General features: G+C 38.8%; 1 protein-coding gene across 2 annotated transcripts; it reads right to left on the bottom strand.

Annotated features, from left to right (window-relative positions):
• On the bottom strand, window positions 1-26,688 carry rnf166 (ring finger protein 166). 2 transcript variants are annotated; one of them, XM_066713759.1, is made up of 7 exons: window positions 26,314-26,688; window positions 9,639-9,795; window positions 8,957-9,069; window positions 7,672-7,695; window positions 6,185-6,299; window positions 5,824-5,931; window positions 1-5,393 (listed from the first exon to the last, which is right to left on the bottom strand). In XM_066713759.1, the coding sequence occupies exons 1-7, from the start codon at window positions 26,493-26,495 to the stop codon at window positions 5,328-5,330; spliced, it is 765 nt and encodes a 254-aa protein (XP_066569856.1). In that variant the 5' UTR covers window positions 26,496-26,688; the 3' UTR covers window positions 1-5,327. The 2 variants fall into 2 exon arrangements, with proteins under 2 accessions (XP_066569856.1, XP_066569857.1); XM_066713760.1 differs by lacking the exon at window positions 7,672-7,695.
• Window positions 26,689-26,761: the final 73 nt, after the last annotated feature.

Raw genomic sequence — 26,761 nt, forward strand, 5'->3', positions numbered from 1 at the left:
CAGAATAAAGGTATTTTTATTAAACCTCAAACAGTGTAACAACTTCAAAATGTTTCATTTTTTATAATATTATTGTATGCATAAATCACAGATAATGCACAGTCCCTACATTTGGAACTGCAGCCAGTGCCGTTTTCTTGGCCTAGAGAGGTCACACTCGACTCTGCTGGTTAACCTGACTGATTGCTGCATGTGGCCCTTATTCTCCCAAACTATTTTTACATTGCTGTGAAGCACAGTGTTGTGTTAAAATGCAGCTTCTGTAAGGGCTTTCGCAACAGGCAAGATCTGAATTCATTATAAGGTGCAGTATGCAAGTTACAAAATAAATAAATAAATACAAGGGGATGGAAAGGCATGGTAATGAAGACAGGTCAGTGAACGAGAGCGCAACAGTTGCAGGCAGCTTCTTAAATACAACACTGGGCTATGCTTTTACAGTTTACATTGACATCACTTTAGTCAAAGCGAGTATAGTATAGCCCTGGGAATATCTTCAGTGGACATAAAAGTAATGTGTGGGCAGTGAAGGTGACTCTTGACCTGGCCATATGCTTTCTGATTCTTTCAATAAATCCTGTTCAATGCATAAGCTCAGAGCCACTGTATCGATATCTTTATAAAATTGTCATGCGAAATGGGGCTTCACTACAGTGTCAGTGGTCTCCGTTTCCAGTGAGGTCAGGAGACTAGCACAGCCTACAGCTCAACACAGAAATGCTGTGCCCCCTTGTGGACATTCAGCTGCTGTAATGGCTAGGATACAATGTGAGTGACAGAGCAAAAGAAACCAAACAAAAACAAATGCAGGATACAAAAAATTACTGATAATTCAGTAAGTCAAAAATAAATAATAAAGAGTTGTGCACACGTTACTGAAAACAAATGTATATACAGTACACACACATATATAGTATATACATACAAACATACATACTTATATATGTATATATACATACAAAGAAATATATATGTATATATACACACCTACACTCAAAGGTGATCATGACATTTGAAGAATCTAATCAGAGGGGCATACAGCAGGTTTACAAAGTGTGAGACTGGGGAAAGATGCTCACTCTTACTGGTTATAAACTGCCCCCCCCATTCAATTTTCTACCACTACCTTAATAAAACAGACAGAAATTAGCTGCTATAACAATGAAAAAAAAAAAAACTACAAAAATAATTATATATAAATAAATTGTTAATACACGATTGATTTCGTATGTATTTCTGAATGTTTACTTGTTTTATAAGTCAAAGATATTGTACATCAAAGTACAGAAAATGTCTCACTTTAACTATTTGCTTTTATCCCCCCAAAACTTACTTTCACAGCACAGCAATAAAAAGCCAACAAGTACAATTCTTTTGTTCAAAACAACATAGCCCGACCTAAAGAATCACTTTGCTGAAATTGTAAATTGAGTTACATTTTGGTTTCCAAGTCTTCCATCTGTTTATCTGATGAAGCAGAATAATAATACATTTACAAATGACCTCATGTTAGTGATCTCTGATACAATGATATCTACCCTGGTAATAAGCAGTTCAGAATCTATTTGAGAATATTACCAAGCCCCACAATATGATATTTAAAAAAATACTTTCACATAATACTCCATTAGCCCAAAAAATTGAGAAAGGAAAAAAAAAAATGTTGAAGCAAATCTTTGATTCTGGTTAGTAGAGACCATTATCATAGGTATGCGATTCCTAAATTTAGTAATGAAAAAACGTGTCAAAAAGCGTTTTGACATTCATGTCTCTCCAGTTTCCTTCTTTTCTTTGTATTCTAGATTTAATTTGCTTAACATTTGAACATTTATCCGAATTTTGTAATCTTTAACACTTACTGCCTTTCAGTGATAGCAAACACAGAAATGCTGGTGTACTGATAATAAATTCATTTCTTAGGATAAAAGTGTGAGGATAGTTCAGATTCTTATTAACCTTGCCAGTTTACAATTTGAAATGAGAAACACATTTAAAGCCCTCAGTTTATCCTAGCTATAAAATGTACCTAATGATTCATATGTCTGCTCAATTCTGTATGGAGTAAAACAATGCCCCTTTAAAGGTGTTTTTTGAGCAGGTAATGAATCACAGTGGCCATGAAAGCTGCAAGCTTGACAGAGGGGCAATTGTCTGCATATGTTTGGCCATATTAACTAGGAAGTTGATGAACAGACTGTTTGGTAAGAAGCCAACACTGTTCCATCCAATGGAATCCTGTCTAAACATAAAACCATTTTATTTTAGCTATTGTAATAAAAGTTAAGAGGAAGACTTTAAACACAAATATTAATCAGTAGACATATTTCTTCCCTTTCTGTTACTAGCACGGACAAACTCGTGCACAAAGTACTAATACAATTTCAAACTTCCCTCTTTCAGATGCAAATATATTAAAATATTTGCTTGTTTACTTGACAAGGTTATTCTTGAAGTAACTCAAAGCCATATATTCACATGGTTTGTAAGTCCTCTCGGTGACTTACTGCTTCTTTAAAATAAATATATTCTTACAGTTCAAGCAGAACAAACCACTCTTCTACACGTATGGTTGATCAGCAAATAAATCTCAGCAAACCCCAGAACTGACATTAATTGCAAGCTATTAATACATGTTTCAACAGCATTTGCATTCAAGTAAATGCTCTCACTGAACAACTGACAAATAGTTGAACAGCATGCTCTGCACAAATTCAGAAGTCACACATATTTCAATTCAGTATTGAAATAAAATAAATCAAAAATGACTAATAAAAACCAGCCTCCTGGTATTTCCTGATATACAGTGTAACTGCAAATAGGAAAGTTATGAACTAATTTTTCACCTTCTCCGTTTGTTTTGCCTAATTAAGGAAGCGATATATTACATATTTTATCAAGGACAACAGAACTTTATTGATCTGAACTGGCTGTCATAGTCACGGCTGCTTTACACGTATTACATGAAGAGGTAATGAAAGACGGCGAGGTTATTGCTGGTTGCTTGGCAGCTGACGTGTTTGAACTGTTGGGACAGGATTCCATAGGCACTGGATCGCTAATGAAGTTCAGAAATAAACATTGTATCTGTGTATTTATGTTTGCTTAGGTGTGGAGCACCAGACTCACTATTTCAAACTGAAGCACACACAGCCCACAGCCATGTGGAAAGAGGAATGAGGGCAGCCAAGAGCTCTCCAAGCTAAGCCACCATCCACATCATCATTTGACCCAGATAACCCAACTGACACGTTTCAGAGCTATTGACCCCAGGAAGACAGAGATTAGCTTGGGCGAGCCACCTGGTCACTGAGGGCCTGCTCAGTAAAGACAACTGCTGCCCAATTTAGGTGAACTCACTCCAGACAACTTTCCTTGATTGAACCCTCTAGGATTGCGAAGGCCATCACGACACTTCCTCTGGTCTTACAGACGTGTGGTTCAAATCACAAGAAAATAAATTCCCCAGCAAGGATCCCAATAGTAGTGATGCACCTTACTTAATAAAAGTCTTTAAAAAAAAAAAAAAAAAGAGAGACCTTAGCAAAACACAAATAGAAAAGTCCCAGGGCTTTATAACAATAAGTATGTGTGTGTATTTTTAAAATTTGCAAACTTAAATAAATGGATTTAGGACAGACCCTGGTGCATGTAACTATTTCAGAAATACAGTACATTTGAGAATCCTCAGTAAAAAAAGGATGTTTTTTCACTAAGGTGGCCCTCTAGTGCCCGAGCCCTGTCATTACACACCACCTTGCTTACATATTAAGTATTTTTTTTAGGTTCACAAAGGTCTCTTAGCCATCCCACCAGGTGGAAAACTGCTTGATTGAGCAATACATTACCCAAGGTTATGTAAAAAGAATGTGAAATGATCAACGCCCCCTATTTGTTAAAGGCGTATGACTTGTTATTAGTGCACCATTTGAAACTGAAATGTTTTCAAAAATATAGTTTATCTGATGCTTTGTAAAAAATAGTATTGTAGCAAGTTAAACAGGTAACAGCAGTATGAAGAATAAATGCTTTGCTATTCATTTTGTTAGTTATAAAACAAGAAAAGTACTACACTTTGCTCATGTAGAAAATGCAGTTAAGTGCAATTATTCACAAGAACCCTTATAAAAAAGGGAAAAAAGAAAAAGAACAACAGGGAAAGTGAGAAGCGTATATATATCTAGGGATATTGATTTTCCTAAGATTTTGTTTGTTATTCACAACAAATTCCAATATTTGGCTTCCCTCTCTGTGCTCAGTATTGAATCCTAACAGCAGGAAGGTACAGATGAAGGCTGGAGTTTGATCACCACTTTTAAAGCATGCTATGCCCAATTCATGGATTTCGTAAACTGCAGTTTGGTCCAATTAGAGAAAAATCAAAGCAATCTGAGAAAACACCACATTCTGCGGAGTCATCGCCCACATCCAAACACTCACTCACCCCCAACTCTCATCTGAAAGTCTGATTTTTCAGAATTCAATTTCTGTACGTGAAACCAAATTACTACCTACATTTTATTAATGACATGGTGAATGCACCTATTACAGCGGTATGTAAATTAAAATATTTGGTATGTAAATATCCTTATTTTCACTTTTTGGCCCAAAGATATTTTCTCAACTAATTTCTATTTAATAGAACGAAAATTAAACATCCATCTGTATTGATTATAGTAAGTGAACTTACTCTATGTTGTGAATTCACACTGGATACTTTTTTTTTTTTTTTTTTTTTAAGAAAAGCGGTCTTACTTTACATGCATTAATTATGTGAAGTGCTTTGGATTACTTAAGCTTCTGTCTGTGCTCTGTTGTAGCCATGACTTTTATGCATGCCATCTGCAATCAATATTCATGTACTGTTAAATAAACTACAGTAAAAGAGCCATCTCGGCCTTGTCGGAGTCAACACCCAGACCCTACCTGTGGCTCATCACCCAGTGGACGTTGGCTCGGCAGAATCTCATCAATCACAAAATAAAATGACAAACAAAACTACCTGCAGGAGTGCAAGACCGGGGTACTTCAGTTAATGTACTGGTTATCTCTATTTCCATATAAATGTTTCAGTCCATCTTTGCATTGCTATATAACCCAGCCTTTGTCAATGGCTGCCTCCACTTCTTAGAGAGAAGGAAATAACAGAACTAATAATAATTCTAACTTGATTCATGAAGCTTCAGGGATGGAGGGGACAGATGGCTGTCTGGCCAAGGTGCATGGTGTGGAATGCAAAGAGGTGCTTGGCAGCAGTAAACGGGGGAGGGAGGTGCCCAGTGCAAAGGATGATGGACTCGGAGGGGATCAGGGCGGAGGGATCAGTGTGTTCAGTTCTCAGACAGGGAGAGTGCCAGGGCTGCCTGCAACGCTGCCTCCTCATCAATACTGTAATCCTACAAACAAACAAAAGGGTGCAATCAGCAAACAGGGCTGGAAGCCATGGTTTCCACTGGGTGGTACAGATTAAATAACTCACTCCATGTAAATAGTTGACAAGATAAAAATCACTTTCTCTATGCATTTATGTTCTGTTCTCATAGCATTCCAATACAATTCATTTCTTCTTTCCCTTTGCAGCTCCCTTAAAACCCCCACTATGTATTTAGAAACAGGCTGCTATTGGCTAGGGACATACATACACATGCAGTTAATAAAGAACAGTAACACAATTATAACCTTGCCCACCTTGTCTTAGAAGAATGAATTAAGTACAATTTGTCTTGCCTTCTTTTACTTTACTAGGACACTTGTGGGTCCACCTGTACCCTTGAGGAGGTAATTAAGAAAGTGTAAGCAAACGGATACAGTCTTCTCTTCCCTCACCACAAATGTGTCGTAGGAGAATTTGTGCCGGTGTAGAAGATGCTGCAAGAAGTTGGAGCTCTTGTAGCTGGGATCTCCCCAGGGCATGGCTGAGCATACAGGGCACACCTAGCAAAGTACACACAGACACACGCCTGGTCAAACATCCGATATAAACTTGCCTTCACCCATATTCAAGAATTTCTTCATCACCAACCAACAAATCCATACTTTATATTGCATGTACGTCTTGATATTCAGAGTGGATTTAACCAAAGCAAAGCTGGAAAACAGAATTCAGCAAAGAGGTCAAAATAACTTGAGTAAAAATCAAATATTTGTCACTATGATCTGTGAGGGAGTGCTGGTGTGTGGGACTCACCACTTTGTTGGGGTCATTGCGATGGTTCTCCATGCAATGCTTCACTAGCTCTTGCTGGTCCAGGTTTCTGGCCCCACAGTATGGACATACGAAGGTGGAGCGGTTTGGAATATTGCTACAAATGAGATGGGCAGGTTATGAAGAAAAGAACCTTATAAAGAACAATAGAGGAGTCAAAATACAACCAAACACTGACAGGGATACATGATGTGTAGCCCCAACCAAATGTATTGAAATGAAATAGCTACTTTAAAGCTGGGGTGTCATGATTTTTCACTTCAGAATTCACTTTTAAAGTACTCCTGGTAAGTCAAAACAACTATCTGTGTAGTTTTTATGTGTAGGTAAGTCTGAAGTTAACACCTCTGTGAAAAGTCCAGCTCACTCGAAATTGCGACTAATTTATGCACACCAGGACAAGCTCACAAGCTCTGCCGTTTTGTTGCAACAAAAACCTGTTACCAAACAACCGAGGGGTGAAATTCGGGAAGAAAACCAGGGATTGAGATGATTATAACTCAATTTCTTAGAAGACACCCTTATCCAGGGTGACTTCCAATTGTTACAAGACATCACATTATTTTTTACATTTTACCCATTTATACAGCTGGGCATTTACCGGAACAATCTAGGTAAAGTACCTTGCTCAAGGGTACAACAGCAGTGCCCCCACCTGGGATTGAGCCCAGGCCCCTGTGCTCCAGAGTCCAGAGCCCTCACCACTACCCCACCCTACTACCCATAACAGATACTACTGTATTTTTTTTCATTTTATAAGCAATGAATATGAATGAAACTTTCAGGACATATTTTGAAAGCATAGGTACACTCCTTAATGTATACATATAAAACAAATAAAATGACACCCCAGCTTTAAGTTTAAAAAAATGACTTTCTGCACACACATAAAGAAGCTCAATACATCTTTCTCAGTTTGAATTAAAAAGTAAAAACTACAAGAGTTGACTATATCTGTAAAAACAAATCTGTTTGAACCTGCCTGAAGTGAGCTGCACTCCAAGTTTATTTATGTATTTATAAATACTGCATTTACTCAGAAATGAGCTCAGAACACATTTATCCGCACACATTATACTGAAGATGAAACAATCTTGCTGCCTCTGTAACTTTCTCCTCAGACACTCGAGAACCAGACTCGCTCATTCCACCCGAATCCTCTTGCCGTGCCAAAGTCCTCTCCCTTAATATAATAACTCTTATGGTTAAAGGCTCTTTTTCTTAAAATACACCCCTATTTGGAATATTCTTCAACTCCCCAGAAGAACATTAACCACATTAAAAGCATTCAAAAGAACCCATGAAGAATTTATACGTGTGTTCTATCTTTAGCAGACGTTTGTGCTTTTACATATTCCTGCTTTCTCTTAATTCTTTTCTTTTGTAATTGGATTCCCTGCAGGACAGGACCCCACAGTAAAATCACCAATCCAGGCTGTCGGGCAAGGGTACTGTTGCATGCTTAATACCTGTGACTCTGAGACCCTCTCCTCCTGTAGAAAAAAAAGAAAAAAAAGGAAAAGACAAATCCTAGAGAGCACTGTGCAGTCTAGACCTCAGACACCCATGGGTGTGTGCAGCCATTTCATTTCATTGTCATTTGTAACAGGGAGCGTACATTTCACATGGATCTTAAAAACTGCCTTCTGGTACATCTCATCGTTCCATACTGTGGCACAGCGATAATTGCTGAGTGTTAATAGACTGCTTATGGCTGGCTCAGCGGTGACAAGTTAACTGTCAAATTAAAACGCAGATCTGGTGACAGTTAGCGCTGCAGGAATTATTCAACTTCCTTCCCTTTTCTCAGCTGAATCAACAAGGTAAACAGAATTTGGATGCTCTGCTCTACAGCGAGTGTGAGGTTACAGACTCATTTCTGCCATTCCAGAAATTCCTGCTGCCCCTACATGCTATGGAAACATATAAATATTAAATGTGCAAATGCATTTGAGTCATCAACACATCATCAAACTCAGAGGTTGTTCAGTAGATAATTGTGTGAATTTAGACCCTTGAGGTTTAATTCCTTCAGAGGCTGTGATTTTCAGGGATGCTGACAACCTTACATTTGCGAATTCTACACAACTATGGGCATCAGGAAAGACAGTGTGAGCTGGCTGTCAGGGCTACTCTGCGCTACACTCACATCACCACAAAAAGCGTTTACATTTCATTCCAAGACCGCCCGAGTCTGCTGCAAAATAATAATTTACAATTAAAAATGAAGAAAATCATAATGGAATGAGACAATGAAATCCAGATGGCAATATTCCATCTGTGCCTAGCTTGGGTGAGACAAATGATTTTAATATTCATTATCATGTCCAACTGATTTGCATTTGCTAAGTTTTATTTGTAATCAAAATGCTACTACTGAAAACCTGGCTGATACATAAATACAATGCAGATATGACTTAATTAGGAGCACACTCATTAATTCATTAGCAAATGCCTTAGAGTTTCTGTTTTTATTCTGCAAAAACAGGTATTAGAGAAGTGAGTGTTACTTCACAGTTTACACAGAAGTGACCTTTACTTGTTCTGCGTTTATCCAAAATATTTATCACACTGCAGTAATAACTTTTTACTCTAACGATTTCTAAAAAGAATGACCTCAGCACTGCTTTGGCTCAAAACTAATTATAGTAATCAAATACTTAAATCTGATTAAATATACATATTTAGAATAAAAAGTAGTACAGCTCTTTAAAATATAAATTGGATGAAAGAGACTGTTAGGAAACCACTTACCTGGGAATGGGCTGTGAGGTGGGTACAACAGGTACGAATTTTGGGCAATTCGCCATCTGTTCCTGAACCTTTGTGCAAGAGGAAATGTGTGACCGCATTTTCACCAGGGTCACCTAGAGCCAATGACCAAAAGAGAAAGTCATGAGAATGTGTGATCACACAAAATCTTCTGCCGAACACAGTAACTGTACTGTAATCCAGATAATAAAAAGGATTTTTGTTTTATATTTGTAACGCAGTCAGAGTTTTTGAAAATAAAAATAAATATCTATATTTTGCTTAATCATCCAATTAGTACTTTCTTAAATGAAGTGCAATTCTGATGGCAGCAGTGGCCTAGTTAAAGCCACAGTGTCTGGATCTTTTTCTATTTAGTTTAGTATTAATTGATCATTGAGAGACCTTGTCATGAAAGGCACTATGTAATACAAATGAATGTTGTGTGTCCAGCGTGACACTAGGGGTTTTGTAGCAGTCCAGATAAAAATTGAGCAAGTATCAAAAAGTCTCCTTCTGTAACTGTCCCCAGTGGAAGTTAATTTACAAGCACTACATTTGGTAATACAGACTAATTTTTAGGATCATGGGCATGCTATACAAGACAAAATAGATCTTTATTGAGAACTCTTTGGGAAAGATCATCAAAGGAGATGTGGCTGTGACTGTGAGACAGGTTTTTCACCTTTTTACTGCAGCCACGGCAGGGAGCCTTGTAAGAGGAGAGCTGCTTCTCCACGTTGGAGGACTTGTCCACCTTCTTTGGGTCGAAAGGCATGCGGCAGAGAGGACAAAGGGGCGAGGGCACCTGGAGGCATGGCTGCAGACACTCTCCACAGAACCTGCAACAGCCAACCACCACTTTAGACACTCAGACATAAAATGTGTCATTAAATGGAAAAAATGTAATGCATCTCCGAGGATGCAGTAGAAACTTTGTATTGCATGTATGTTGTAAGTCGCCCTAGATAAGGGCGTCTGCCAAGACATAAAAATAATAATAATAATAATGACAGCAAATCACTTCAGGAGACAGAAGCTGATATTGATGGAGCACATTTCAGTAGTTATCATCATGACTTGTGTCTGTGACTCCACACCGTCGAACAAATGTTAATATTTTGCCTGGTGTCTTCAAAAATGAATTGCTTGTTTGCCAGTTCAATGAGAGTTCATCTCATCTGTTGAGAAACTGTTGAATAAATAATGGAAAGCAATTACATCTTGGAGTGCTTGACTTTCAAACTGCATGGATCCTAACTGAGTGCTCCCTCTCCTGCCCAACCATGAAAGTTTGCTGAGCATTATATATTGCTTATGTTAATTACTTTAAAACGAAAAAGAACATTAAAAGCCTGTAACTTACTTTGTCTTAAAAAAGATTTGGGAAACCTTAAAACCATTCTGTTCCTCTTTAAAAAAAAAGGTACATAGCCCTAAAGCACCAATTGTGTGTCTTGCTGACAGGGCCCAATCTTGGCTGACAATTGGCCGTGAGTGCCCAGTCAGCATAGGTAACCGACTGTGATATAGAGGTCTCCATTAAAAAACAGGTCATAAATCAAAATACTATTTAATGTTCCCCTCTGTGGGACACTCACAAACTGCTATATTACAAAGACAAACTATACCTTTTGATAGGAATGATTTATTTTCTCTTATTGTCTCCCAAGGTAGTGTCCAGCTATTCTAGAATCAGATTAAAAACAGAACAGAAAGAAAGGCAATATATAACTTTTTTTTTCTGTTTGGCATTTTGATACAAACAAATATTGCAGTACAGACCTGAGGTTCGTGCCTTTAATACGACAAGCTGAAAGGGAGAAGAGTGAAAATACCTGACTGCCTCGGGGCTAACTGTCACTACCAATTTTACTTCCTGTCTTTTGAAATTACACCACTGCTTTGAGCCCCCACTCCTGCCCTCATTATTGCATGACTACAATTTAATTTGCTTTGTTATTTGTTGGAAGGAGAAGAAACCTAGTTAAGGAGTAACAGCACAGGTTCCAAAGGCATAGAGTGGAAAAGTTCTTCAATGTCTTCTACAAGACAGTAAATGAGCCAGGGCTCAAATGTGTCAGCTGTGGGTCATGTCGTCTCTGTAAGGTTAATATAATGGTTTTGTCTTGGAAAACAATGTACTTGCTCTGATTCAAAATCATATGAGGTAAATAAGCTGCTCCTGCTCCTGACAAGTATTTTTTTTCATAACTAGTTGATTTTACTTTGCTTTAGTCAGGTGACTGCACTCAATTGTTGCCAAGCCAAACTTGTGGGACTTCTGAGTTGGCCTTCCACATGTGTCAAACACAGGGCACAGATTAAAATGTTAGGGATGGGCATGAAAGAGGTATGTTTCAAGTAAATCGTAGGAGGCAGGCTTGACATAAACAGATCTTTAATTGGAATAATATGCTTAGAAAATTGTGCACATAAAACAATTTTAGCTTAATGGAAACATTGGCACATCTATCACAGATTTATCACAAATAAGCCTGGAATACTGATGTCCATTGTAATAAAATTTAACAGAAAATAAAGTAGAAAGTTTGTATAATGCAGTTTATATGAATGCCTGCTTACAGTTTATTGGATTATGTTTTCACTGTTATCATAATATACATTATGTATGACAAAGTTTGAAATATTTATTTTTAAGAAATATTTTCTATTATTTTGTTAGTGTTATCAGTTACCATCATCATTTTAGAACCCCGTACCATCACCAGACAACAATGAAGAGAGGGGAAGTTTCTGTTGTAATACAGAAATGAGCTGCATGTTGATTTGAATCTATCTATACTGGCTAATGCAGGCACAGGCTATACTTAAAATCAGGCAGTGTGCACACCTATTCTTAATGCCGATGGCCAAGCTTAAAACAAATGTATGTCTGCAAGTTCTACCGCATGCAAATCCCGATGACATTTTTAAATCGTTTGAAGAGGCATATTCCTTCAATGGGATTAAATTGTTACTTTCAGTGCCAATTGTATTGTGCAACGACAGAGGTGCAGGCAAAATGTAATGACCAAATAAGCTGCATTAGATGTACAGTGAGGGAAAAAAGTATTTGATCCTCTGCTGATTTTGTACGTTTGCCCACTGACAAAGAAATGATCAGTCTATAATTTGAATGGTAGGTGTATTTTAACAGTGAGAGACAGAATAACATCAAAAAAATCCAGAAAAACGCATTTCAAAAAAGTTAAACATTGATTTGCATGTTAATGAGGGAAATAAGTATTTGAACCGTTCGACTTAGTACTTGGTGGCAAAACCCTTGTTGGCAATCACAGAGGTCAGACGTTTCTTGTAGTTGGCCACCAGGTTTGCACACATCTCAGGAGGGATTTTATCCCACTCCTCTTTGCAGATCCTTTCCAAGTCATTAAGGTTTCGAGGCTGACGTTTGGCAACTCGAACCTTCAGCTCCCTCCACAGATTTTCTATGGGATTAAGGTCTGGAGACTGGCTAGGCCTCTCCAGGACCTTGATGTGCTTCTTCTTGAGCCACTCCTTTGTTGCCTTGGCTGTGTGTTTTGGGTCATTATCATGCTGGAATACCCATCCACGACCCATTTTCAATGCCCTGGCTGAGTGAAGGAGGTTCTCACCCAAGATTTGACGGTACATGGCCCCGTCCATCGTCCCTTTGATGCGGTGCAGTTGTCCTGTCCCCTTAGCAGAAAAACACCCCCAAAGCATAATGTTTCCACCTCCATGTTTGACGGTGGGGATGGTGTTCTTGGGGTCATTCCTCCTCCTCCAAACACGGCGAGTTGAGTTGATGCCAAAGACCTTGATTTTGGTCTCATCTGACCACAACACTTTCACCCAGTTCTCCTCTGCTGAATCATTCAGATGTTCATTGGCAAACTTCAGACGGGCCTGTACATGTGCTTTCTTGAGTAGGGGGACCTTGCGGGCGCTGCAGGATTTCAGTCCTTCACGGCGTAGTGTGTTACCAATTGTTTTCTTGGTGACTATGGTCCCAGCTGCTTTGAGATCATTAACAAGATCCTCCTGTGTAGTTCTGGGCTGATTCATCACCGTTCTCATGATCATTGAAACTCCACGAGGTGAGATCTTGCATGGAGCCCCAGACCGAGGGACACTGACAGTTATTTTGTGTTTCTTCCATTTGCCAATAATCGCACCAACTGTTGTCACCTTCTCACCAAGCTGCTTGGCGATGGTCTTGTAGCCCATTCCAGCCTTGTGTAGATCTACAATCTTGTCCCTGACATCGTTGGACAGCTCTTTGGTCTTGGCCATGGTGGAGAGTTTGGAATCTGATTGATTGATTGCTTCTGTGCACAGGTGTCTTTTATACAGGTAACGAGCTGAGATTAGGACCATTCCCTTTAAGAGAGTGCTCCTAATCTCAGCTCGTTAACTGTATAAAAGACACCTGGGAGTCAGAAATCTTGCTGATTGATAGGGGATCAACTACTTATTTCCCTCATTAACATGCAAATCAATTTATAACTTTTCTGAAATGCATTTTTCTGGATTTTTTTGTTGTTATTCTGTCTCTCACTGTTAAAATACACCTACCATTAAAATGATAGACTGATCATTTCTTTGTCAGTGGGCAAACGTACAAAATCAGCAGGGGATCAAATACTTTTTTCCCTCACTGTATGCCCCACAGGCTTGAGTATTATTGAGTGTTTCAAGTGTAGTATTAAACGTTTTGTTTGGTTTTAATTGGGAGCACTTATTTTGTTTGGCTGTTGTGTTCCTTCTTGGGTTTATTATTGTTTTTCTCAGGTAACATTAATTACTGGTACCTCAAAAGTCTGGCCAAAGAATGTATTATTTTAAATTAAAGATAGGCTTAATACATAATTATAAATTAAATATGAATCTATAAATTACTTTTCCTGATGTCTTTCCAGCTTATCAGATACAAAAGTCAGGTCAATTAAAGAATTTTGTACATTTTATATGATTACATTAATTGTATCAGTTTATTTTAATATAAGTAAAACAATACATTATTGAGTTAAAGCAAATTATTTTTTTGCCCCTACATTTTCATTTGGCAATTAAATCCTGATGTCTAGGAGCCAAATGCTTTTGAGGATTTTGGCCAACTTTGAGTCCTGTGATGAGCAGAGAGGAAAAAAATGATCCAACTTGTGGTCTCACAATAAGCAGGATCTCCATAACCTACGATACTCATCACAGAAAATGAGTAGGATCATTAAAAAACTACCTCTAAGCAATGCAATAAAAGACAGACCATATCAGAAAGCACTGATCACCTTGATCAGCTCAAACACTCAGACACTGATGTGTTGTAAAGCTGCCAATGCAAGAACAATTCAACATTACATTTTGTGTGTTTATTTTGTGGAGTGCTGCAATTTCACCATTACAATATGCAGGGTATTCTTCTATGAGCTTCAAAAACATTGCAAGGTCTCTGCACTAAAACATCCCCTGCTACATTTGGTATGCAGGACATACAGCTCCTCTTGGCCATTAGCAGGAGCAGGAGCAGAGATTACTTCTTGTTGCATGCTAAACAATCACGAACCTCTCATCGCAATGTGACTCAGTGGTGCAAGCCAACGGAGAATAGTGGCAGAAAACAAAGGACAGCAAATAAGAGGACAGAGTGATGCCATCAACTGATAGATGTGATCTCCTTGTTTTTTCAAGAGATAACTCAGATAGGAGTTTACAAAGCCTCAATACTGGTGTGAAAGAGAAATGAACAAGGTGCCAGGTTATTTCAGGACTGTGCAATGCAAGGTTCTCCCTGAAAACTAGTGGCAGCGGCAGGGATCCTATATGAAAATTCCAGGTGTAAAGAAATAAAAGCGCTTATAAATAAGTAAAATAATCCTACCTGTGGCCAACCTGAAAAATGGGAGGGGTCTTATAATGTGTAGTTACAGTGGAGCAGAGTCTGTATACCTAGCTCCTCAGAATCCAGGACTTAATTACACCCTCCAGGAGCAGAACTACTACACAAATCCCACTGGGCAGCCAGTGGTGAACAACGCTGGCCAGAAGCACTTCTGGACCACGGCTGGCAGGAGAAGCCGGCAATGGAAAGTCTGCCAGAGCATCTCATCCCTGGGCTGCAGCAGAGAGCAGGCCAGGCATCCTGGCACACAACCAGAGCGTGCTCGGGGGCTCATAGCGCCCCAGTCACCTGGCTGTAAGCTATGAATAAAGTTGCGTTTTTGTTTCCAAATCTTCAGCAGATATCCAAAAAATATAGTCACACCTCCCTTCGAGTAACAATGCATAAGAACACCGTTTACTTTCAAATGCAAACTGCACATGGTTAAAAACAAAGAAAAGCCCTACAGTAGGTTGGATAAGGGCAAGTTTAATGCAAAGCTGGTGTTGTGTTAAAATTTAAAGGTGAAGTAGAAACAAGCTAGGTTTTATGACAATTCACTGACAGTTACAATGCTTAAAATAGACATTTGTGAGAGACAGAAGGGAAGCAAGAGCTGATCTATTTTGTGTTGATACACTCTCAAGTTCAGATTCTTCAACTGTTTTACATATTGTAATCTCCTTTGACTTCATTTTGGGATTAGTCTGACACCTTAAATAATCTGCGCCTGTAGACAAAGCAGGAGACAAAGACAACACTGCATTACAAAGCTGAAATTGCAGGAAGAAGAAAACATGTTTAAAATAGCACTGTAAAAGACAGTCATTTATTACACAAAAGAAATTAACTTCAGGCCCACACATCATGTGCCAGCACTGAAAGTCTAAGTTATTTTTTTGTTTAAAGTTCAACAGTCACTGCCCGCCCTCCTCCAACTCACCAAATAAAACAAAACAAAAATCCTTACAGATCAAAACCTTTTTTTTAATATTTATTTATTATTGTTTTCCCCAGAACCACGCATTTTGTACACAGAGAATTCCACATTGTAGGGAGAAATTAGATACATCTGCAATTATATGCGAGAGGTTTGAAATTCTCTGAAACTATATATCTTCACTATCACCATTATCTCCCAAAAAAAAAAAACTATTGTCTGTGTACCAGGCGAAGGGGAAAGCAGCAGCTGCGGATTGCAGTATAATTAAGCTGACTCCACTATTGTCTATGCATTTTCTGGTGCTTTCTGAATACTACTTTTAAACAATAAACATGGCTTTACCTTCAGTGAATGTGCTCATCAACACAGTTTACCTTACGTTAAAAGCAAGCTCAAAACATTCTGTTCCTTACAGAAAAAACTGGGTCAAACTTTGTACTTCTCCAGAAAACAATTTAAATCAACTACAGGTATCTAGTTTTGCAAAATTTCTGGGGATGCATGATATGATTAATGTATTACTGACTTCTTTCTGCACACTTAATTGCATTTAAGTACATTTCCACAAATAGAGCATAAGTAACCATACCCTAATTTCAAAAGTGTTTAGTGATTACCACTTAGACCCATTGGCTTAAAAACATTTTTTCACATTTTACACAAAAGTCTTAAATATCTTCATGGATAAATTAAAGCAAAACATGATTAAACTAAAAAATATATATTAATTTTGCCTTTTTTTATACTGATGTTTCTAATTAATTTGTTTTAATGGAAAGTATTCAGTACATATTTTACATTGCGTGAGTTATATTAAACTTAATTTTAGAACTGACATTTAGCTTTTTAAATACAAGGCCACAAGAATATAGTATGCTCAGCCCAATGCCAGCAAAAAACACAGTGCATTAAACTGTTAGTGTTTCAATTAAACAATTCTATAATCCATGTCTTGGGAGATTCCATTAAATTAAACGAAAACACATTATACTCTGCCTATTCCTTATAGTACACCACGCACAATGTTAATTTGAAAATGCAATGTCCTAATTTCCTTAATTTGAGATGAATAAATAAATAAACAAAATAAATAAAACACAGCAGGATCAAAAGCATGTCTGTCAAGCTTAACACACAGTGAGAAAGATGATTAGGCAAACAACAAATAATCGTCAGCCGTATCATTTTTATACATCCGAGAACCTATTTTAGACTTTCATCTAAACTTTTCACCCAGTTTCAAATGTGTTTACATATTTGGATTGGCTATTCACGCTTTGACTTGGTTTCTGCGGCTAGAAGAATTGGAGCTTGCATATCTTTGTCCAACACTGGAGTCTCAGACTTGGTATATTTCTCGTGAACCTTATGAAAAGCTGTAGGCTTTGAATGAGCTGGGATCTTGCCTCCTCAGCAATGATAACTTTACTGCAACTCCAAAAAGCCATCAATCAGAAAGACTTTCACTATGTGATAGTCTTGGAGATCTGAAGGTTGACCACAGAAAAAGCATATAAAAAAGCATGTTCTGCTGGAAAACAGATGATCTCATGAGAGTAAAATGACACAGTACTTCTTGGCACTAGTTGATATTCAGCCTGCAAATCTCACATTTTAGTGAAGGTCTCCTCTTATCAGCATGTCTGGAAGATCTCTACAAGGTTATCGCGGTATCCTGTCACTTTTCACTAAAAGATGCCCAAGTGTAATACTCCTCTATCAGACACTTCAATCAAAGTAAAATCATGAATTATGCATCAGACACCATGGCTCTCTCCACAGGCAATCCAATACAGTTGCAGGGGCCCTGCTGCTAATACTACCTAATCCAACAAGATAGCTACAAGACCCTCAGTTATAAATCTCATCTGCATAATGTCCGGGCTGAACAACGTAGTATGATTTACAAACCGTAATCCGGCTCAACAGAGATCGTTTCTTGTGCTTGAGCATCCGTCTGGCCTTACACGATCAGCAGACAGGCTCTTCGGTCGAAATCCAAATCATGGGGCTAGACGGGATTGTTATGCATGCTTACAGAGCACACTTCATGATTTGCGAAGGAGTCCTGTGGCTGTAACACATACTAACTTCAACCAGGTTTTCCAGTGTGGCCAGGGTATATATGGCCATTAGACCATATATCCCGGTAATGGTCACACAATTACGGTTTTCAAGGTAACCTGGTGAGGTGCTGATGGTAATAAGTAAACTATTTGGTCAAAAGCCATGTAGGGGCCAAATAAAACACAGACTATACTGAACACAATTGTGCTTTTCTTAGCCATCCCCTTACCTGAAAGCATCACCCAAGATCCAAATGAAAATCCGGTGTCTGCTGAATGCCAATACATTCCCATTGTGGCAGGGCTATTGGTGAGAAAAGGTGGATGAATGCAGAACAGAAAACCAGATGATAAGAACAGCTTTTGGCTCACTACCCTAGTCTGAGCCTTTTCTGAACTTTAATCATAAATAAGGCTCTGGGAGAGACTTCAGAAAGAGGCGCTTGATAGAGCCATTCTAAAATTAAACTAATCTAATCACCATCATCAACAAGATAGCCTTAAACCTCCAGACACTGGCTACCAGCTGTAGGGTTATAAGTACAAATTAAGGCAGGTGCTACAGAAATGAAAAGCCTTAAGGAGATGTGCATACCAGCTGCATGTTACTGTTATTTCATTTATCACCTGTTCCATATTAATCTGCACACAACCACCGCAAAGGGATGTGTATTACGTTTTTTTACTTTAAGTTTTTTTGTTTATAGCACTTATAAAACTGAACGCAAAAGCCTTTCCCTGCACACTCATTTGTAAACACCCCACAATACTACACCGTAAGCAGAGTGGGGCATGCAGCTTTAGCAGAGGTGGTACAGAAACAGCTATGCCATCTAGAAAGTACACTTCAGTTGTTATTCTTGTAGACAGTCCTGGGCTGCAAATGAATTACATAAGAAATCTATGGTCTGGAAAAACACAATCTCAGACCACATTAATTTGGACCTACTTTAAGGTCACAATAAGACGCATCTACTAAAAATCAAAAATACCTTATTATGCTATTCAATATTTTACACCCTACTCCTAGTACTTTTCTTTTTGTGCTTTCTTTTTGTCATTAATTTATTTATTCTTAACTTATGACTTTCTTATTTTTCTTATTTAACTAAGGTTAATTCCCATCTCATCTCTCACTCAGAAAAACAGAGATGAACAGATTATATCACCAAGTCATCACAGCATAGCCTCTGGTTTCTTTGTTAATGCGTAAGGTCAATCTCCCCCACTTCCCCCAGACTCATTTTCTGAAGTCAATTTAGCTTTTTAACAAGGGGATTCTCCTTACCCATACAATTACATGTATGTAAAATAAAAATGTAATTCCACTGTACATTTCTGGACATGTTTTGGATGTCTGTTCAATTCCAGTTTTCTGGTAATACTGCATTCAGAAAGGAGTGTGTTGATTATTGTTTATTGACCTCACAATAAAAATTTCATTACACCATGGCCACGTCTTTGCAAAATCTAGCCTAATGTTGCAATAGGTTGACAAAATAAACTGATTGTAACCCTGCTTAAGCTCACAGACAAAAAAAAATATGCCCAAAAAACTATCTATTTTTTGTTTTGGTTTTAAAGACAAACCATCATTGAAATACTAAATACCTTTTAACCAATTAAAAATGGTTATTCTCTTACCCACATCCTCAAAAAATAATAATTATGGCATTGCATTAAATATTAAACATCACACTTCTATTTGTGGCGAGATCATCAAGCAATGGTTGCCAAACCAGCTCCTGCGGTTTTAATTCTGTAGAAACTGCAGGGACTCAGCAATACTTCATTAAGTAATGCCTTTCTTTTTCATTTTTCGAAGGCCATGAAACTTTGCAATTTCATTTTGCAGGAATAAATAATTTAAGAAGCACTGTACAGTCTCAGTAGTCTGCCCCACTTTGCTAAAAAACACAGGAGCTCAACTTTGAAGGCTTTATGAAAAATGCATCTTTAAACTTCCCCAGATGTTATTAAAGAACTAGACATAATTACTTACTATGTGTTATACGAATAGTATGTCTTTTAATACTTCAAATAATATGATAGGAAATATCTCTAAATCTTTTGTAGTACTATTTCTTTATTTTCAAATAAGCCACAAAAGTCTTGTTTTTTCCCTATTGTAAAGTACCTAGACTGGGGATTGCAACATACAAAATATTAGAATAATAAAATAACCATACTGTAAGTTATAGCTAATACAAGGCCCTGCTAATTTTCTTGGAGCAAGCTCAGACTCATATCTGTAGGTTTGTGTGGCTGATCTCGGCCTCAGACAATTCGGGACACACCGTCAGTGCACACAGGTATACAATAACCAAGACACTACTGCTAAACCGTGAACTTAACTGTATAGTTTTAAACAGACATATTTCTTCAACAGTTATAATGTATTACTGTGCTCAGTATAGTTCAATGTGTAACTAAACTAGATCACAACTAAATGCTGTAAATATCTAGTCACAATTTTGTGTGAAACAAATCTAATCTGCTTGGATGGCAGACATTCTGAGTAAAAGAGCTTGAACATGAAGTTTGATCTGATCAAGATTGACAAGCCTCTGTATGATTTGTAACCAGGTACCCCTGAAGACATGGAGCTTTGGATTCTCAAGGTGGCTACCACACATCTTACCATTATAGAATGGGGGGAGCTGAACATGGAAGAGACCTGGAGTATAAAAGGACCAGCAGATGGGAGTTGAGCTCTGTAGGATTAGGATTTACAGGTTTCAAAGATTAAAAAACAACAACACAAACTCTTATCACCCACACATACACACAAACTAAGCCATCAGTACACGACAACAAATCGTCTCTCTTTGCAAGACAGTGACATATTAAAATTATTTTAGTCAATGTCTGTAACAGCCTTCCCATAACCACTTGATATGGATAAACTGTCTCAATTTTAAATTTTACTTCCTCGGGCCTGCTTTGCACTGTTAGCCCGGCATAATGGCAGTGCAGACAATTTGCCACAGGGTACACTGTAATATGGCAAGAACACATAAGTGCAAGTACGATCTGTAATTATATCTCTGCTCTGTGATGAGAAACAGTGTTCATCTCAATGCTCATCCTCCTGCCTTATAGTGACAAAAGTGATGAATCAGACGTCAAAGCCCTGCCTTATTCTTACTTGGGAGTTTATGGCACACTTGGTTTTTCAACATTATTCTATCAAACTGTATCTCACCTTTATTTCTGCTCGAAAATAATATTATAATAATAGTATATTTCTGGATGTGTGGGCAGGTGGGGTGTGTGGGTAGACTGGAAATATCAAACAAAACAAATAGGCTACAGCTACTAGAAAGGATGCTATGAAAAAAAGACAGGACATAAAGGAGATCTGCAACTGACACATTTTTACTGAGTGTCTGTTTGGTTTCCTAGAGGTACAAAACATATATTTTTGCATTTACGGTTCAATGTACGTTATACAGAATTCACTTTTTCATTCTTATTTTTAAACAATGTGGGGTGTATTGGGTATTGGCATAGTATTGTAAGGGGTAAAACCCTGACTCCTGTAGTGACTCATTCTGCTGGATACTGCTTCACCAAACAACGAGAAAGCTAAGAAAGGCTACTTCAGAGCAGTGAATACTAGGGCAAAAAGCAGTTAAATGTGATTGCATCTGAAGCACAAAAGGCTCGCTTTACTTTGAGATGGGAGTTACAAGTCTGCTTCTAAATTTAAATGCTGAAGCACCACAGACATTTCTGAGTGTGACTGAAATTCTTTGCATTACATTTTTTTCTACACTTTTGCTCATTACATTGAACATCTGGCTAGAATGAATGTAAGTTGATTTTAGCATTTTGGATTTGGTGTCAAAGTCTGTTATGTTCCGTTTATGGGTATAGAGAGCAAGTCAAATTTTTGGTGATTAAGGACTTACACACCTGTATCATATAGTTGTTGGATGAATACATTAAAGGTGCAGAATACTTTTTTGGAGTATATAAATGCTGATAACAATGTTTCTTTAAAGTGCTTAAAACTAAACTTCACAATTGTAACCTCAAATGGGGAAATGCAAAAAAGGAACAATTTTTAATCATGTGTTTGTCTCCCTACTTCTCTCCATGTATGCATCTTCAGCAACAAACAGCTTCATTTCACAGAGGCACAGTGTCTACGCTGAGTGACACTCACTATGGATATGTGATGTGTGTGCCAGGCAAAACACTGATATTTCAGGCTCTAGTTTCCTGACTGCTTTTCGTGTCAGGTGGAACTAACAAACTCAGAAGCCACCCAAGGGAAAGGCTAGATGAAACAGAAATGTGGAACAATGTAAAACATTCCTCTCAACGCTTGTATGCCAGAGGAAGGGGAAAAGACGACTCGAGCACAGCACTGTAAAGAGCTGCACACCCCCGCAGTGCTTTCAGGTAATTAATTGTCAAGGCAAGAGACTCTAACACCATCTCATCTACGCTGACATTAAACCATGTCATCTGCTCTCAACCTGTGCTGTTGAAGTTGTGAAATGCACTAACTTCAAACACCCTATCATCAGGTCTGTGAGAAAAACAATCACAGAAGATTTGCACATTAAAAATAGAATATCTTCTGGAAAAGGGAGCTTCAATTGCTTGAGATTCCACACAAGCAAAGTGGTGTTTTGAAATGTGACATGAAAGCATTTGGCCCATATTATTTTCTTGCTTCATTTCATTGTAGAAACTCAGAGGTGCTCCTATCCATCAGGAAAAAATGGTCCTCGATTTTAAGCAGTATAGAAATCCATCACACCAGTCGGATAATATTAGCAGACACGGTTCAAGTGTTTCTTCTAAATTATGTAGCAAAGACAGATTTTGAAGAAGAAGAAAATATACTCCCGTAGATAGGTGGACTGGCCATCTGTAGAGATCCAGATGGCATATCGCCAACACCCCGCCCCAAACCACCCCTGGACCGCACTTCGTCTGCACCCAGAAGCGCACATCGCCAACACAACAACCCCCCACACACTTTTTTGGGTCCCAGACTTCACCAGCCGTCGCACCTCTGGGTAAAAGTCCAGGGCCATTCCTGCTGCCATTATTGGCAAACTTGATTGAATTGCCAATTATACTACTGCCAAGCAAGCAATCTCAACCTCCGAAAAGGAGAAAATTGTTAATGGAACTGAAGAGCCGGTATTAATGTGTTGTATAAACCGTATCATGTTTTATATTAATGTTTGAAATACTAATATGTCAACAGAGCCAATTGTAGTAATTGTCAAGCAAGCAAATGTTAGCAAGGCTGTTTTTGCGCATGCTGACGCTGCCCTCCCATCATTTGCTTCAAGGTTTTCTGTGGCTTATCTTAAGGCTGAAGAGGTCACATCATGGTTATTGATTAACAGTTGCTATGATGACCATGGGACCGGACCTCTCCCAGTATATCAAAGTAAGCCATCTGGTTTCCGCATCCCACACCTCCCTCCAGGAAGACAACCACGAACATTACAAGGGCCAGGAACCTGACCTCGAGGCAACACTTGGAAACATGTGACTGACCCTGCCCACAGAACCACATGTCATGCTTTCTATAAAAGCTGTAAATATCTTGCTGTTCAGAGAGACTCCGCTCAGGTGGAGAGCTTTCATGTCAGGGCCTCCCAGGCCGGGCATGTTAAATAAATATATTATCCTCTGTGCTTGAAGACTTCAATTCTTTACCTGGTTTCTACAGGGATTCTATTTAAATTAATTTCTATATTGCAGCACATGCACTTTTAAAATACTTTAAGCGGTTAGATGGTCTTGCTGACTGTGTCCAGGGGCTCTGAACGAGAAGGGAACACCACAAGCATGTTAATCCCCACGTTTTTGAAGACTCCCATGCTGTGTGCAGAAAAGTACTATTGATCTTATCATCAAAACATGTTAGAATATCTTTTAAATGAAAAGAATGTGTGTTAATTAGTTGTTAGTTTCCAATTCAAAAAACAAAATATCACCCAATGAAGCACATCTGCCCAATTTAATACAAGCCAATATTCCCATTATACGGTATATATTTTTAACGATCAAACATGAATACCAACTTTCATGTACTCTGAAAGCTCACTGACTATGATGCTTGATTTTTAGATCTGCATGGATACTACAGTTTTACATGTGGTACCTGAACCTATGGGATATACCGCTATAAAAGCTCCACACAGAATGGTACACACTGGTGCATAAATATTTAAACACAACATAACTGGCTAAGGACAAACAAATTCTGTACCAATGAAAACCCTTGGGCTCATTGATTAAAGTCTTCTCTATGGTGAATTTTCAGTCTAAGCACAACCAAGGACTGCTGCAGATAGTGAAGCAATTGTATTTTAACACTGCCCTGCATATCCACTCACATGCAAAACCCCTGATCTTAAACTCCCCTTTCCATTCAGAGTCTAAAATCTCATCTTAAATGCACTCAGTAAGCATGCTGTCAGTCACGAGATCCATGTGAAATCTGCGATCCATTCCAAGCACCCTGCAGAAGGAAGATGACGCTCCGACACCCGCCATAACAAAACTGTCAAAATGCACTCGAGCTTGGGATGGAATTGAAGTTTTCAAAGAGTTCCCTTGATCAGAAGTGTGAGCAATTGCAGGCACAGTCTCTCTCTCAATTGCACCTGCTATTCAGCACAACAATCTTCTGAGGGACACAAGTTCAGTTTAACCTTTATGAGCTTTAACAGAAAACTGGTTAAACTTATACCATGTAGTTTATTTGTTCACGGTCTAATATTTGTGCATATTACTGTACATTAAACAATAAGCATGGGAATAGTAAACTGTGTCATCAAAATGGACATACAGTATGGAACAAAAGCCAATTCCCAATCTACATTCATCAACATTTTCAATTGCACTGGACGGCTTATTTTCCATTATTTACCATCTAAATGACAACAAATTGAATCTTCCCAATTAGACTGGGGTAGAAATGAGTTGATGGGGTGGGAAAATAGGAAAAACAAGCTGCAGTACTGTATTTGTTATATAAAATGTAAACTACATTTTTTTCTTTTACATCTGACCTGAACCAGCACTAAGCCTACTAGCCTGCAGACTTAACCTGTAAATGTCACTCAATAGTACTAGTGCTCGCTTCTCTAAAGGGCAGAATGTGGTACTAATCCCGTTCAATAGTTCAGGAGACTGAAGGTCCTCTCCTTTTCATTCATGCAATGTTGGATCAGCCTGATACGAAACAAACGGCTTGTGCACTTTGCAGCTTTCATATCCCAGTAGTAGTTGGATGTGCAAAGTTGAATTACCTCCGCTGTTTCAGTTGACCTAGTCCTTTCCGAAAACAGAGACCCGTGACGTGCGTTATCATCGTGTCGCATGAATGACATGTTTTACATAAAGAGCAAATGTCGTGGACTGGTTGTTTAATATTTAGTTTCCGTGTCTGTTAACGTACGTGCCTTGACAGACCAGTTATCCAAAACTGAACGTAAATAATACATGCACATGATATTTCTAGCCGTACAGCCTCGGGATATAACCCAAAGTCCGACACATCTCGTTTCAAACAACATCTGTAACAACGGAGGGCTACCAGATGTGGAGAATGAATCTGAATCATATACGTCCACAGAAACAAATAATGCAATCGGTCTAGTGCCCCTACCCTGCGCTATGGGTAGCCAGTTCCTCTTTGCTTTTATGCTCGTTCTTCCATTTTATGATTTTGCTTTTGTCTCCTTTGTGTCTTTTTTGAACATGAACAAGCACTGCAATGCACATTACTGTTGTTGTTCTGTCCTCGTTGTGCCCGTTACCTTCACCACCACGACCTCTGTCACCTTTCTCGCTTTGTCTTTTCCATTACATTTATTTCCACTTGTGCACTTCTTTGCTCGGCCCCTCTGGCTAGTGCTGTCTAGTAAGAGCGATGTCCTATTTCTATCAAATAAATAGCATGTAAATGCACGTTTTAAAGGTCTCGATGAAGGTTGTAAGTGTGCAATTCTCGGAAACTGAGGAACCCACGATAAGATAAGACAACTCAGTTAAATACACACAAAATGCATGAAGCAATAGTCTACAACCAGTGCTATTTTACGTGTTATTTTACGAAGAAAACACTACCGTTAGCTGCACAAAGGACTGCCAAAACATCCTGCAGATGCATATATTTGTGCACTGAAATCAATTGCATGTAGATCATGTTGTGAACCTGCAAATGCTAGCATGTACAAGATGAATATATCATCGTATTGTGGAGCATCAAAAGGTGTCACGTCTGTTATAAATTATTTGAGCATGAATCGTGCGATCTGTGGCATCCATAAAATAGGTGACCTGTGTTCCCCCCACCTGCATTCTCAGTTGTATATGTCTGAATTGGTTTTAGACAACTCCTTTGCTGTTTGCATCCTTTCTCTTGGTCAACACCAGCTCTCTCTCCACCCCCTGCCGCCGCGATCATGTTTTGCAGTGCTGCCCCGGACAGGCGACTCACGTGTGGCCACAGCTGGCGATGCTGACGGGCTTGTGGTAGACCTCCAGGCAGATGGGGCAAGAGTACTGGCTCTCCAGGCTCTCCCCGGGGGCGGCCACCGCTGCCCCACTCTGCGGCGGCTGCTGCGGGTGATGTTGCTTGTGCTGGGTCCCCGACACAAAGCTGCGGAACATCGCCATCATGAACGCGGATCTCAGACAACAACACTTCTTCTGTTTCGATGTGTGTGTATGTGCGGCGAGAGGTAGTGGGGGGTGGTTAACATCACACACGGCATCAACCCCGCGACACTAGTGTAATGGTGGCGTTAAAGAAGACACGCCGTACACGAAAGAAGTAAACATTACAAGGTAAACCAAAACCCGAGCCCAGTCGCTGTTGGTCGAAGGCGTTGCTGGGTATTGAAGTTCCGTGGTAGAGTTCAAACGCACGAAATAGGTCTGTTTGA

This window comes from Amia ocellicauda, chromosome 9 (assembly GCF_036373705.1).
Source record: "Amia ocellicauda isolate fAmiCal2 chromosome 9, fAmiCal2.hap1, whole genome shotgun sequence".
NCBI lineage: Eukaryota > Metazoa > Chordata > Actinopteri > Amiiformes > Amiidae > Amia > Amia ocellicauda.

What these genes read in the sequence shown, in the direction of transcription:
- rnf166 (XM_066713759.1), bottom strand. Translation starts at nt 26,495, where the DNA reads ATGATGGCGATGTTCCGCAGCTTTGTGTCGGGGACCCAGCACAAGCAA. An exon ending in ATCGCCAGCTGTGGCCACAC is followed by an intron (nt 9,796 to 26,313) that starts GTGAGTCGCCTG and finishes TGGCTGTTGCAG; the next exon opens with GTTCTGTGGAGAGTGTCTGC. An exon ending in GCAATGACCCCAACAAAGTG is followed by an intron (nt 5,932 to 6,184) that starts GTGAGTCCCACA and finishes GTACTTTGCTAG; the next exon opens with GTGTGCCCTGTATGCTCAGC.